At 36.4% G+C, this 14,467-nt stretch overlaps 1 protein-coding gene across 1 annotated transcript in view; it reads right to left on the bottom strand.

Annotated features, from left to right (window-relative positions):
* Positions 1 to 14,467, bottom strand: part of CNTN5 (contactin 5) — a 1,406,915-nt gene that overhangs the window by 494,509 nt on the left and 897,939 nt on the right. The window contains exon 5 of the mRNA XM_049713144.1: positions 68 to 191. Coding sequence (XP_049569101.1) covers positions 68 to 191 — 124 coding nt within the window. The remainder of the gene's footprint in view (positions 1 to 67; positions 192 to 14,467) is intronic.

Here is a 14,467-nt window from a genome sequence, read left to right as displayed (position 1 = left end):
GAGTGTCAGAATCTCATTGAAAGGAATTTTTAAGACTTAAGAAAAATGATTAACATTGAATTTCTACCTGTAATTGGGAACTGGGCTGCCACGAGCTTCACAATTCAGTGCTAGTTTCTTTTCATCAGAATCCGTCGGGAAAATTATATCATCTGGTTCTTGCACAAACACTGGCCCGTAGTCCACACTTTCTGTAAGAACCAAAAGGAAATGAAATTTCTCGAAATATCAAGATATTTTTTCTCCACTATGTTCCTACTCAAAATTCTTGCACTTTCCTCATAATAAACAGGCATATTACCAAAGACAGGTATAGCTAGCAAATTACATTGTTTTAGAAAATTGCAGAGACCTAAATGGATTTTTTCTGTCATTGACCAAGACTGCTTTTAAAAATATGATATATGAAATGAAAAAACACATCTCAAACATAGATGTTGTACATTTTAAAATATATATCTTTGAATTCACCAAAAGAGGAGCTAAGGAGAATAACATTAAACAAAAACATTATTTAAAAAAAACCAAATTTTGTAAAAGTCTTAGAATGTTAAAAATAATATTTGATAAAAGAAAATCATGAACTAATATAGTGTTACTACTTGGGTACTACAGACATGAAAATGTTGGTCCTCATGCATTTTTCACATATTCCTTTCTTCACTCATTCAATCAAGGACTTTTAGTGCTTAATGATGCTGGATTGTAAGGGGAAAATGATGTAATGCAAGTACACACATTCTCATGGAATAAATGAGACATGTCCTCAAAATAAGTCAAATAATTGAATAAAGATGACAAAACTGTATACAATTAAATGTTTACCAGCTGGTAGATAAAGTGAATAAGGAAATCAGAAGAGAAGAGGCATAAAAAGGAAGGCAGCTTTTTCCTTAGCTACAAACAAAAAAAATTACACGAAAATAACTAAAATGTATTATTGTATACCAAATTGTATTGCTGTTACTTAAAGTTTTATTTTAAAAGAGGAAAATAAGTGATTTGATAAATAAATAACTTGAGTAAATTATTGTCAAAATATTATACTGCATGTTGTTGCATCATAATGAATTTTTTAAACTTCAGAAAAGCACATGAAACCTTGTCAAAATCTCAGTTAGAATTAAACTGCACAACCAAGTCATGAAAAAAGAATTCCTTCTGGTCTTTACTCATTAAAATACAATTATTTAAATTAATATTATAAATATCTATAATGCATAAGATTAACTTTTAATAAATATATCTTATATTTTTATATATATTTTAAAATTCTTGAGCTTTAGAGTCAGACACTTGGGTTTAAATTCTAGTACCATCATTTTCTAGCCTTGAGACAACTACTTTTATCCTTTGCTGCTTCATTTATTAATTGTGGATAACAATGTCTCCTTACAATATTATTATGAGTATCGATCAACATTTGTAAATACTTAGTATGTCACAAGTACTCAGTAAATTATAATTAATAAGAATAATAACTAAAGTTTACTTGTGTTATAATTACTATATGTCAGACATTATACTGAATAATTTATATGCACTATATCATGTAACACTCATAACAGCAATGTGACTAGAATTAATTTCCTCATTTTATTTTTATTTCTTTTATAGAGCAGTGATTTTTAATTTTTCTTTTTAGCAGTAGTGCCCTTTATTTTTTAATTAATTTTTATTGCAGTATTGTTGATTTACAATGTTATGTTAGTTTCAGGTGTACAGCAGAGTGAATCAGTTATACATATACATATATCCACTCTTTTTTAGATTTTTTTTTCCCATATAAGCCATTACAGAGTATTGAGTAGAATTCCCTGTGCTATATGGTAGGTTTCTCTTAGTTATCTATTTAATTTTCCATTTTGTAGAAGACAAACTGAGGCTGAAATCAGTTAAGTAAATTTGTATAGTAACTAAATGATAACTTTGGGACACAAATCCAGGGCTTTGGAATATAGAACCTGATTACCACTACCACTATTGCTACTACTACTATTACTATTATTTATAATAATAATTATTATATATTTAAACAACATTTACAAACACTTTCATATATTATTATTTAATTATCTGAGTTGAGTTTTATTATTATTTGTAATTCAAAGTTGAAAATGCTGAGGTTCTGAGAGGAGACTTCCACAAAATTAGCCACGTAGTAAATAGTTGATTTTAACTAGGTTTCTATGGTTCCAAATCTTATATTCTGAAAATTGTCAAAACAGGACAAGAGAAATAAAGGCTTCCCAGACTGGGGAAAAGCAAAGAGTTAAGAACTGGTAAATCACAGACTGGAAAATAAGGGACTAGTCTGAAAAACATGTATTCTGACTGCCTGTACTCTGTTAGATATCTTTGTTCATTGTCACTTCAAAAGCATCTTAGTGACTCAGTGAGCCATCTTCCTCTCTCTGTCTCTCCCTCTCTCTCTCTGTCTCTCTCTCTCTCTCTCTCTTCTGTCTCTGTCTCTCTCTCTCCTTCCTCTTTCTCTTGGTTTTCTCTTAGAAATAAAGTTCACTGTAAGGGGTGGAAGAGCCTGGGTCTCTGTAGAGCTTTCCAGTCCCCAGCAAAGAGTAATCAAAGATGATTCTATCTCTGAAGGGATTCGTTTTTAAAATTCCAAACCAACATGGTATTATTATAGACAAACTCAGACAATTTGATACATACACCTGTAGTAGTAGACTCCATCTATTGATAAAAATGATGCATTGCAGGAGACCTTAAGATGGCAGAAGAGTAAGACGTGGAGATCACCTTCTTCCCTACAAATACATCAAAAATACATCTACATGTGGAACAACTACTACAGAACACCTACTGAATGCTGGCAAAAGACTGCAGACTTCCCAAAAGGCAAGAAAATCTCCACATACCTGGGTAGGGTAAAAGAAAAAAGAAAAAACAGAGACAAAATAAAAAGGATGGGACCTGCACCTCTAGGAGGGAGTTGTGAAGGAGGAAAAGTTTCCACATACTAGGAAGCCCTTTCACTGACAGAGACAGGGGGTGGGCGTGGGGGAAGCTTTGGAGCCATGGAGGATAGCGCAGCAAGAGGGGTGCAGAGGGCAAAGCAGAGAGATTCCCGCACAGAGGAATGGTGCTGACCAGCACTCACCAGCCTGAGAGGCTTGTCTGCTCACCCGCCAAGGTGAGTGGGGGCTGGGAGCTGAGGCTCGGGCTTTGGAGGTCAGACCCCAGGGAGAGGACTAGGGTTGGCTGTGTGAACACAGCCTGAAGGGGGCTAGTGCTCCACAGCTAGCCAGGAGGGAGTCCGGGAAAATCTCTGGACCTGCCTATGAGGCAAGAGACCATTGTTTCAGGGTGAGCAAGGAGAGGGGATTCCTTCCCTGTCTGCCCACAGAAGGCAGGGGACCACCTAAATGAGCGCCAGAGACAGGAGTGAGCCACGGCTATCAACTCAGACAACAGAGAAGGGCATGAAACGCTAATGCTGCTGCTGAAGCCATCAAGAATCCTGGGTGCAAGCACAGGTAACTAGCTACAACCTCCCAGGGGCCTGTGCAGCCCGCCATTGCCAGGGTTCTGTGACCCAGGGACAACTTCCCTGGGAGAACACATGGCATGCCTCAGGCTGTTGCAATGTCACGCCAGCTTCTGCTGCCGCAGTCTCGCCCCACATTCTATTTTTAACTACCGTATGCCTCCCTTCCCCTTGGCCTGAATTAGCAACAATGCCCTAATCAGCCTCTGCTTTAACAGGAACTGAAGCCTGGGGGCAAGCTACACGAGAGGTGGGGCAAAAAACAAATCTGAACCCCAGGGGCTGTGTGAACAAGGAAGAGAAAGGGAAATTTCTCCGTGCCTCAGGAGCAGCGGATTAAATCCCCACAATCAACTTGGTATACCCTGCATCTGTGGAATACCTGAATAGACAACAAATCAACCCAGAATTGAAGCGGTGGACTTTGGGAGCAACTGTAGACTTGGGGGTTGCTGTCTGTGACTGACTTATTTCTGATTTTTATGTTTATCTTAGTATAGATTTTAGTGCTTGTTATCGTTGGTGGATTTGTGCTTTGGTTTGGTTGCTCTCTTCTTTTTTTCTTATTTTCTATTTTTTTTATTTTAATTATTTTTAAATTTTAATTATTTAATTTTATTTTTCTTTCATTTTTTCTCACTTTTCTTCTGAGCCGTGTATCTGATAGGGTCTTGGTGCTCTGGCATGGTGTCAAGCCTGAGCCTCTGAGGTGGGAGAGCTGACTTCAGAACATTGGACCAACAGAGACCTCCCAGCCCAACATAATATAAATTGATGAGAGCTCTCCCAGAGATTTCTGTCTCAACACTAAGACCCAGCTCCACCCAAAGGCCAGCAAGCTCCAGTGCTGGATGCCCCATGCCAAACAGCTAGCAAGACAGGAACACAACCCCATCCATTAGAATAAAGGCTGCCTAAAGTCATACTGAGTTCACAGACACCCCAAAACACACCCCCAAATGTAGCCCTGCCCACAGAAAGACAAGATCCCGCTCCACCTACCAGAACACAGGCACAAATCCCCTCCATGAGGAAGCCTACACAAACCACTGAACCAACCTTACCCACTGGGGCAGACACCAAAAACAATGGGAACTAAGAACGTGCAGCCTGCAAAAAGGATACCACAAACACAGTAAGTTAAACAAAATGAGAAGACACAGAAATATATAGCAGATCAAGGAGCAAGGTAAAAACACACCAGAGCAAACAAATGAAGAGGAAATAGGGAGTCTACCTGAAAAATAAATCAGAGTAATGATAGAAAAGATGATCCAAAATCTTGGAAATAGAATGGAGAAAATACAAGAAACGTTTAACAAGACATAGAAGAGCTAAAGAGCAAAGAAACAATGATGAACAACACAATGAATGAAATTAAAAATTCTCTAGAAGGACTCAATAGCAGAATAACTGAGGCAGAATAATGGATAAATGACCTGGAAGATAAGGAAATAACTACCACAGAGCAGAATAAAGAAAAAAGAATGAAAAGAATTGAAACAGTCTCAAAGACTTCTGGGACAACATTACATGCACCAACATTTGAATTATAGGGGTCCCAGAAAAGAAGTGAAAAAGAAATGGTCTGAAAAAATATTTGAAGAGATTATAGTTAAAAACTTCCCTAACATGGGAAAGGAAATAGTCAGTCAAGTCCAGGAAGCACAGAGAGTTCCACACAGGGTAAATCCAAGGAGAAACACACCAAGACACATATTAATCAAACTATCAAAAATTAAATACAAAGAAAAAATATTAAAAGCAGCAAGGGAAAAACAACAAACAAACAAGGGAATCCTCATATGGTTAACAGCTGATCTTTCAGCAGAAACTCTGCAAGCCAGAAAAGAGTGGCAGGACATATTTAAAGTAATGAAGGGGAAAAACCTACAACCAAGATTACTCTACCCAGCAAGGATCTCATTCGGATTTGATGCAGAAATTAAAACCTTTACAGACAAGCAAAAGTTAAGAGAATTCAGCAACACCAAACGAACTTTACAACAAATGCTAAAGGAACTTATCTAGGCAGGAAACACAAGAGAAGGAAAAGACCCACAATAATAAACCAAAACAATTAAGAAAAGGGTAACAGGAACATAAATATTGATAATTACCTTAAATGTAAATGGATTAAATGCTCCAACCAAAAGACACAGACAGGCTGAATGAATACATAAACAAGACCCATATATATGCTGTCTACAAGAGACCCATTTCAGACCTAGGGACACATACAGACTGAAAGTGAGGGGGTGGAAAAAGATATTCCCTGCAAATGGAAATCAAAAGAAAGCTGGAATAGCAATTCTCATAACAGAGAAAATAGACTTTAAAACAAAGACTGTTAGAAGAGACAAAGAAGGACACTACATAATGATCAAGGGATCAATCCAAAAAGAAGACATAACAATTATAAATATTTATGCACCCAACATAGGAGCACCTCAATACATAAGGCAAATGCTAACAGCCATAAAAGGGGAAATCAACAGTAACACAATCATAGTAGGGGACTTACCCCGCTTTCACCAATGGACCGATCATCCAAAATGAAAATAAATAAGGAAACACAAGCTTTAAATGACACATTAAACAAGATGGACTTAATTGATATTTATAGTACATTCCATCCAAAAACAACAGAATACATTTTCTTCTCAAGTGATCATGGAACATTCTCCAGGATAGATCATATCTTGGGTCACAAATCAAGCTTTGGTAAATTTAAGAAAATTGAAATCGTATCAAGTATCTTTTCCAACAACAATGCTATGAGACTAGATATCAATTACAGGAAAAAATTGTAAAAAATACAAACACATGGAGGCTAAAAAATACACTACTAAATAACCAAGAGATCACCGAAGAAGCCAAAGAGGGAATAAAAATATACCTAGAAACAAATGACAATGAAAACATGATGACCCATAACCCATGGGATGCAGCAAAAGCAGTTCTAAGAGGGAAATTTATAGCAATACAATCCTACCTCAAGAAACAAGAAACATGTCAAATAAACAACCTAACCTTACACCTAAAGCAATTAGAGAAAGAAGAAGAAGAACAACAACAACAACAACAAAAAAAACAGAGTTAGCAGAAAGAAAGAAATCATAAAGATCAGATTAGAAATAAATAAAAAAGAAATGAAGGAAACAAGAGCAAATTTCAATAAAACTAAAAGCTGGTTATTTAAGAAAATAAACAAAATTGATAAACCACTAGCCAGACTCATCAAGAGAAAATGGGTGAAGACTCAAATCAACAGAATTAGAAATGAAAAAAGGAGAAGTAACAACTGACACTGCAGAAATGCAAAGAATCATGAGAGACTACTACATGCAACTATATGACAATAAAATGGACAACCTGGAAGAAATTGACAAATTCTTAGAAAAGCACAATCTTCTGAGACTGAACAAGGAAAAAAGAGAAAATATAAACAGACAAATCACAAGCACTGAAATTGAAACTGTGATTAAAAATCATCCAACAAACAAAAGCCCAGGACCAGATGGCTTCACAGGTGAATTCTAGCAAACATTTAGAGAAAAGCTAACACCTATCCTTCTCAAACTCTTCCAAAATATAGCAGAGGGAGGAACACTCCCAACTCATTCTACAAGACCATCATTACCCTGATACCAAAACCAGACAAAGATGTCATAAAAAAAAGAAAACTACAGACCAATATCACTGATGAACATATATGCAAAAATCCTCAACAAAATACTAGCAAGCATAATCCAACAGCACATTAAAAGGATCACACACCATGATCAAGTGGGGTTTATCCCAGGAACTCAAGGATTCTTCAATATATTCAGATCAATCAATGTAATACACCATATTAACAAACTGAAGTATAAAAACTGTATGATCATCTCAGTAGATGCAGAAAAAGCTTTTGACAAATTCAACACCCATTTATGATAAAAAACTCCCAGAAGTAGGCATAGACGTAGCTTACCTCAACATAATAAAGGCCATATATGACAAACACACAGCCAACATTGTTCTCAGTGGTGAAAAACTGAAAGCATTTCCTCTAAAATCAGGAACAAGACAAGGATGCTCACTCTCACCACTATTATTTAACATAGTTTGGGAAGTTTTAAACACAGCAATTAGAGTAGAAAAAGTTGATTTGAAAATGTTGAACCATCCTGTGTCCCTGGGATAAATGTGACTTGATCATGGTGTATGATCCCTGTTAGATATTATCGTATTCAGTTTGCTAATATTTTGTTGAGTATTTTTGTAGGTATATTCATCAAACATATTGGCCTATAATTTTCTTTTTTTGTAGTGTTATTATTGGGTCTTGGTATCAGGGTTGTTGTAACCTCATATGACGAATTTTGGAGTGTTCCATCCTCTTCAGCTTTGGGAATAGTTTGAGAAGGATAGGTATTAGTTCCTCTTTATGTGTCTTGTAGAATTCCCCTGTGAAACCATCCAGTCCTTGATGGTCTTTGTTTGCTGGGAGTTTTTAAATTACAAATTCCATTTCAATATTAGTGATCAGTCTGTTCAAATAGTCTGATTTTCTTGATTCCATCTTGGCAGTTTGTATCTTTCTAAAACTTTGTTCATTTCTTCTAGGTTGTCCAATTTGTGGGCATGTAACTGTTCATAGCATTCTCTTGTGGTTTTTTGTATCTCTGTGATATCACTTGTCATTTCTCATCTTTCATTTCTATTTTGTTTATTTGGGTCAGAGATCTCTTCAATTGCTTTCATTTTATAAAATTTATTTTTATTTTTCCTGTTCTATTTGGGTGATTTTCATTATTCTACCTTCCAGATAACTTATTTGTTATTCTGTATCACTTAGTCTGCTATTCATTCCTTCTAAGGTGTTTTATATTTCATATACTGAACTATTTATTTTTGATTGAGTCTTTTTTATATTTTCTAGTTCCTTGTTAAAATGTTCAGTGGTTACATCAATTATTTTTCCTAATTCAGTTAACATTTTTATTACTAATACTTTGAATTCTTTAACTGGTAAATTATTTCTGTTTATTTGTTTTTCAGGGGTATTTTCTTGTTCTTTCAATTGAGAATAGTTCCTCTACCTTTTCATTTTACTTAATTTTCTCTGTCTCTATGAATTTAGGTGAAATAATTACCTACTACAGTCTTGAAGTGCTGTTCTTATGTGGGAACCTCCCTATGCAGACTGTGTATGCCTAATGCCTTTGGTAGGATGACTGGATCTGAAGTGGACTCCAGTCACATCTTTCCTCAAGGTGTGCTGGTAGCTGTCACCTTGGTAGGGAGTGGAGCTGGAGATGGAGGAGCTAAAGGTGGCACTGGGTATGAGGCAAGACCTCCTCTCTGATCAGTGGCTATCACCACACTGTCAGGGGTAGGGTCTGATTCCAAGTTACTGGAGCAGAAGCCCTGAGGATCGAGTTCAAAGTGGCTCTGTTCCCTCAGTGTGTATTTTTCTCTCTCCCCACACCAGGGCCTTTGCCCTAGAAGAGGGGAGTGCTGAAGCAAGTGGGGCCCATGTGCAAAGAGAGGTCCATGTGCTGCCTGTGTAGGCAAATGTGGCTCTACTCAGATGCAACCTTGTGTGCAAGTTCCCTTTGTCTCTCACAGCCAATCATTGCCCCCTGCCTCTGTTTCTCCCATCACCCTCTCACTGTTGTGGAGTCACTTCACAGTGCTGGGAGAACCCACATGGACTCTCAGCACATGTTGGGAGATTAGCTGTAGTGGAGCAGTCACTGTCAGAGATCTAGGCAGCTTTGGGGACACTGCCTGAGGAAATGCCTACTATGACTGCTGCCACCCTCCCTGGGCTCTGCCCTGGGACCAGATAGCTTCTGCATCCCATGGTAGAGTCCTTCCCCCGGTCAAGCTGCTCCAGATCCAGCACTGCACTGTGCCATGGATTAAGTGGGACCAGAGCATTTACTTGACTTGGGCTGTGGTATGAACCACGAGGTGGTCAGTCATGGGAAACCTGCAGCCACTAGAGCAGGACCCTCTCTGCTCTGCCTTGGGGGCTAGTTAGAATGTGCACACTCCTCACAAGTGGAGTGCAGGCTTTTCCAGACATTCTATCTGATCCAAAGGTCTTCCAACCAGCCAAGGGGGCTTGTCTCCTCTGCGTGGGACTTCAGCATGGGGACACCCAGTCTGTGGCTTGAGCTGCTCACTCCCCAGGGTGGGTGTATACCTGTGTAATCTCCCTTGTCCTCTGAGTCCCTTCCAGGGGCAAAGGTCTTGACCCAATTGCTTGTCTTCCCTTCCTACCCAACTGCATCTGCATCTTTCTTATATCCTTGGTTGTATCGGAGTCTTGCTAGCTTCCAGTTCATTTTCAGTGAGTTCCACACGTAGATGTACTTTTTTGTGTATTTGTTGGGGGAGGTAAGCTCCACATATTCTTAATCCACCATCTTTATTTCCCTCCTCAAAAATTTCTTTTTTTGGAATATTTCTTCTTCATTTGTTTTATTCTCCTCATACCACTTAAACATATGTTGGCTTTTTAAAAAAATTGTCTGCTCTATCATCTCTCTAACAAGTTTTATATTTTTATTATTTTCCTATTTGTTTGACTTCTAATTTGTTTGCTATGCTCCTATCTTTTCAGTTGCTTCTATATTACCAATAATGATTGTTTCAACTCTTTAACGGTTTTATTTGTCTCTCCTACTTGTTTCCTGAGCTCTAGTTGCCTTTATATTACCAATAATTAGGGTTTCAACACTTTAATGGTTTTCTTTGTCTCTTCCATTTGTTTCCTGAGCTCTAAGGATTACTTCTTATCATTTTCTGTTATCTTGTCATACGTACTTTGATTTCATGTATGGGTTCTTTAAACTGTTCTTCCAATGTTATTGTCAGTCACTTCCTCAGAGGAAGACAGTTGTTATATCCTGAGTACAATTTTTCAGGTTATGGAGGGATCCACACAAGACAAACTGAAATCTCTGGCCTGGCCAACAATCAACAAGAGGCTGTGGTTTACTAACAACCACGAGTGTGTTTTCAAGTGGAACTTCCTTCAGTTAGTCCTTCAAAGGTGAATGCAGCTACAATCAACAGCTTGACTGACATTTCATCTCATGAGAGAACTTAAGCCAGAACCACCCACCTAAACCACTTACAGATTCCAGACCCACAGTCTCTGTGAGAAAATGAAAGACTATTGTTTTAATTTGCTAAGTTTTGAGGTAATTTTTACACAGGAATAGATAATTAACAAACTATTTTTTATCTCCCTATATTACTTATATGAAAAGGTGTTTAAGACAAGACATAACTATGAAATCTATGAACTTCCCAGGAAAAGTAAAGAATAAAAATATCATTTACAAATAATCATACTTGGGAGAATGAAAATGCTTTATTTAAGTTTTATTGAGCCTTAAACATTTAGAATTAGAAGTATAATCTTTCCATTCTAATAATCTCTAGGATATTTATCCAGTTTTAGCTTCATCACTTCTAGTAATGTATGAAGTCTTAACAAATTACTGTTTTATTGTTAGGATTCTCAAAAATAAAGTATGTCTTAAATAAGTAACATAAGTTTATGTCCTAGATGAAGACATCTTTTGATTCAATTCTGTTCTAAAATAAATACACTTTACTCAAGATTTTATCATAATTGAGTTGATTAGCACATCAATAATACCTTGCTTAATTTATGGAAATTGCCATTAAGATTAGAATATGAAGGCTGTACCATGAATATCTTATGTTCCTCTGATAGAATATTATGTAGAATAAGAAATTAACCAAAATGATATTTTTAACTTTAAACTTTAATTTATTGAAAAACAAATTTGTTTTAATATAACCAATAGACTGACCTTAAATGATGTGAATCATAATCAATTAATAAATGAAGAAGAGTATTTTAAGCATATACTTATACTCAATGTCAAAATGTTCATCTACAGTGAACTTTTATGTCATCATTAGCACACAATTATATTTGATAGGTTTTGTCTATTCATGTGTGACAGGAACTGGTTAGATGCTCAATAATCCCACTTATTCTTCCTAAGAACACTGGAATACTTTTGTAACCTTTCTTATGATTGGACTGGGACTCCAATGTGACTTGCTTCTGGACTGAAATAATATGTGTGAAATTCAGAACTCGTCACAAAAATCATGCATGGCCCTCACCCTCTCTCTTCACCTGTAAATTAGCTGAAGGTAAAAAAGCAGTAGGTGCCAGGGAGATCCTAATAGATATCAAAATATTAGATGGTTCCCAAACTGTCCACATGGAGAACTATTCATTGAAGAATGAAGTGGAATGGGATGTGAATAGAAAAGAAACATTTATTGTGTCAAATTGTTGATTATAGCATACAGAATTACCTTGCCTTGATTAATATTACATTTAAAAGCAAAATAATTTTAAAGCTTTTAATGAAGATATAATTTGATTAGGAAGCAATGGTCACTGAAGTATATATCATTAGATTATAGAGTCTTGCTTATATTCTCCTTTCCAAGTTCAGGCCTTTGGATTACTACTTAGTTAAGTACAGTCTCAGGCCATGGGCCTATGACAGGAGATATTCAACCATTCCACCCCATATCTAGCTATATCAGGTTATAGTACTCCAGTTTTTATAACTAGTTTTCTACTTAATCCTTTAGTCCTGGTCCTTCTTCACATGCCCAAATTCTGAAAATGGGTTTTCATCCTGTGTCTCTATTTCTAAATCCTATATCGTTAACCTTTCTAGAAGGTCCAGTGTTATTATTTAGACATTTATATTATATGGATGTTATGCTTCTTGTTTTGCATTTTTACATGGTTGACTTGCACTGTACAGTCATGTAATCAAGTCAGACTTCATTTTTGATCTTTGACTGTAGATGGCTTTCAAGCCCCACCAGTCATTTTTTTCCTTTTGCTTCACCTCAGGGAAAGATGATATGCATCCCTCCCTTGACTCAGGTAGGAAAGTTCATAACACGAAAACCCAAGCCCACATAAGAACTCTCACCCCAGCCCCACTCCCCAACCACAAGAAAAACTAATGCAACTCATTCCTGGCTCAAACCATTTTCCTACCAGCCTATCCTGCTCTCATCAGAAAGCTTCATGATGTGAATAATAAACACTTTTTGGTATATGTATAGCATTATTAGTCTCTGCATTTGAACCAATTTTTTGTTATGGGATATTGATCTGTAGGAAAATCACATGACAATTTAAGGCTCAGTTACCTGGGTAGGTGACAGTCTTCTATAAGGGAAGCATATATTCTTTCCAAGTGTTTTGCATCCATGGAAGCAATATATCTTCAGACAGTTAACTAAAATGTGTAAGGTAGGCATGTGAGAAAGGTAACTCCTGAGTTTCTCTAGATAGCTTTCTCTTAGGTTTATATCAGGAAAACAAGATATGCTATGAGATCATCCAAATTATTTGGGCAAGATGGCATTACCTATGGGGGGAAGCCAGGGGCTAGATTTGGAGACACTTATGTAGAGTAACATAAATTGCAAATGTTTAAATTATACTTATAAATCATAAAATCATATATATGTTTTTTTTCTTTCTCCTTTTCCCTTCTGTTATTCCTGAGCCTTAGTAACAACTCCATCCTTTCTGGTCTCACCATGTCCAGAAAAACAATATAGAATTTAGGAAAAAGTGCTGCACATCCATCTTTAGGTTTGTGGTTATCAAATTCTTTTAATAACAAGTATTTTATAATTTTCCTCTTATGATTCTTAAATTAATGGATATTCTAGCCTACCTATATGCATTTTTTAATCTAATGAAGGGATAAAATAAAAAATAAGTAACATTATAAAACAGTATTGAATTCAATATGTAAATTCTCAAGAACAATTGTAATAGGACACATAAAGAAGTAATCAAAGTTTGTTTTTGTTAATAAAACCCTCATGAATGTAGCAGCTACAAAGGCAAACTGATCTAAGTGTAGTACAGATTAATCAAATTTTATGAGTGTTATTGGTGTTAGGTGTTGTGATTTTCTAAATGGTCAACAAATTCTGTTAAAGTTCTTAACAAAACTAAATATAATCTTGCTGTAATTTACATGTTTTTCATTGACATTTCCATTATGTACCAAAAATACCTTGCATATAATAAAGTACAGAGTTAGATTCTTGCCTCAGAAAGTTTTAAAGAGAATTTTCACCAATGTGAAAGTTTAGAAGGACATTTAAGAGTACTGTAATTATAGGTCATTTAGCACTCCTATTCTCCACTTTCTAAATTAAAGTAGCATCCTTGAATCAAAATTAAGACAATCAAAACTACTCCACAAATTTTAAAAACACCTCTAAAGTGGAGGTACAACCCCTTCTTAGAATCAGACCAGAGCAATAAACCAGAGCCTAAAGTTAGCACTGTATTGACAGTAGTCTTTCATCAGAGATGCCTAAATAGGAGGATAAAGTTCTACTGTGAAATGATGACCCTGGAGTCCATCTACCCTAATTCCAGTGGAGCTTTTGAAGCACTGGTATGTCATTTTGTTTATGGAGACATTGGTTTCCCTTGTAGAGTCCTGTCTTAGGATCAAGCTGATATCTCATTTCTTCTAACCCTTTTTGAAATTTCTGTCACTTATTGATAGGCTACCCAGAAACTAACTTTCTTCCTGCAGGAGGGTTTTAAGTATCACCTTATCTGAGACTTCTACAGCCAGGTTCCCTAGGGAAGCCTTGCTTCTTGGTATTGAAACACTATGTTTTCAATTGTTTCCTGAATCATGACCAGCCATTACCATGTCTACCTAGATTCTAAACTTGCCTTTCTGACTTAAATACTCTTTTAAACAATTATTTCTGTGTCCATTTTTCTCAAAGATTAGGCCTAGTGCCAGACCCAATGCTCTCCACCTACTGGTTACCTCTAATTAATGGCCTCATCTAGCTTATTCATGTAATGTGAACTAAGCATATTGGTATTATGGTCTAGAG

The sequence above is a fragment of the Orcinus orca genome, chromosome 8, assembly GCF_937001465.1.
Source record: "Orcinus orca chromosome 8, mOrcOrc1.1, whole genome shotgun sequence".
In the NCBI taxonomy this organism is placed as follows: Eukaryota; Metazoa; Chordata; class Mammalia; order Artiodactyla; family Delphinidae; genus Orcinus; species Orcinus orca.
This window is presented reverse-complemented; position numbering and strand designations above follow the sequence as displayed.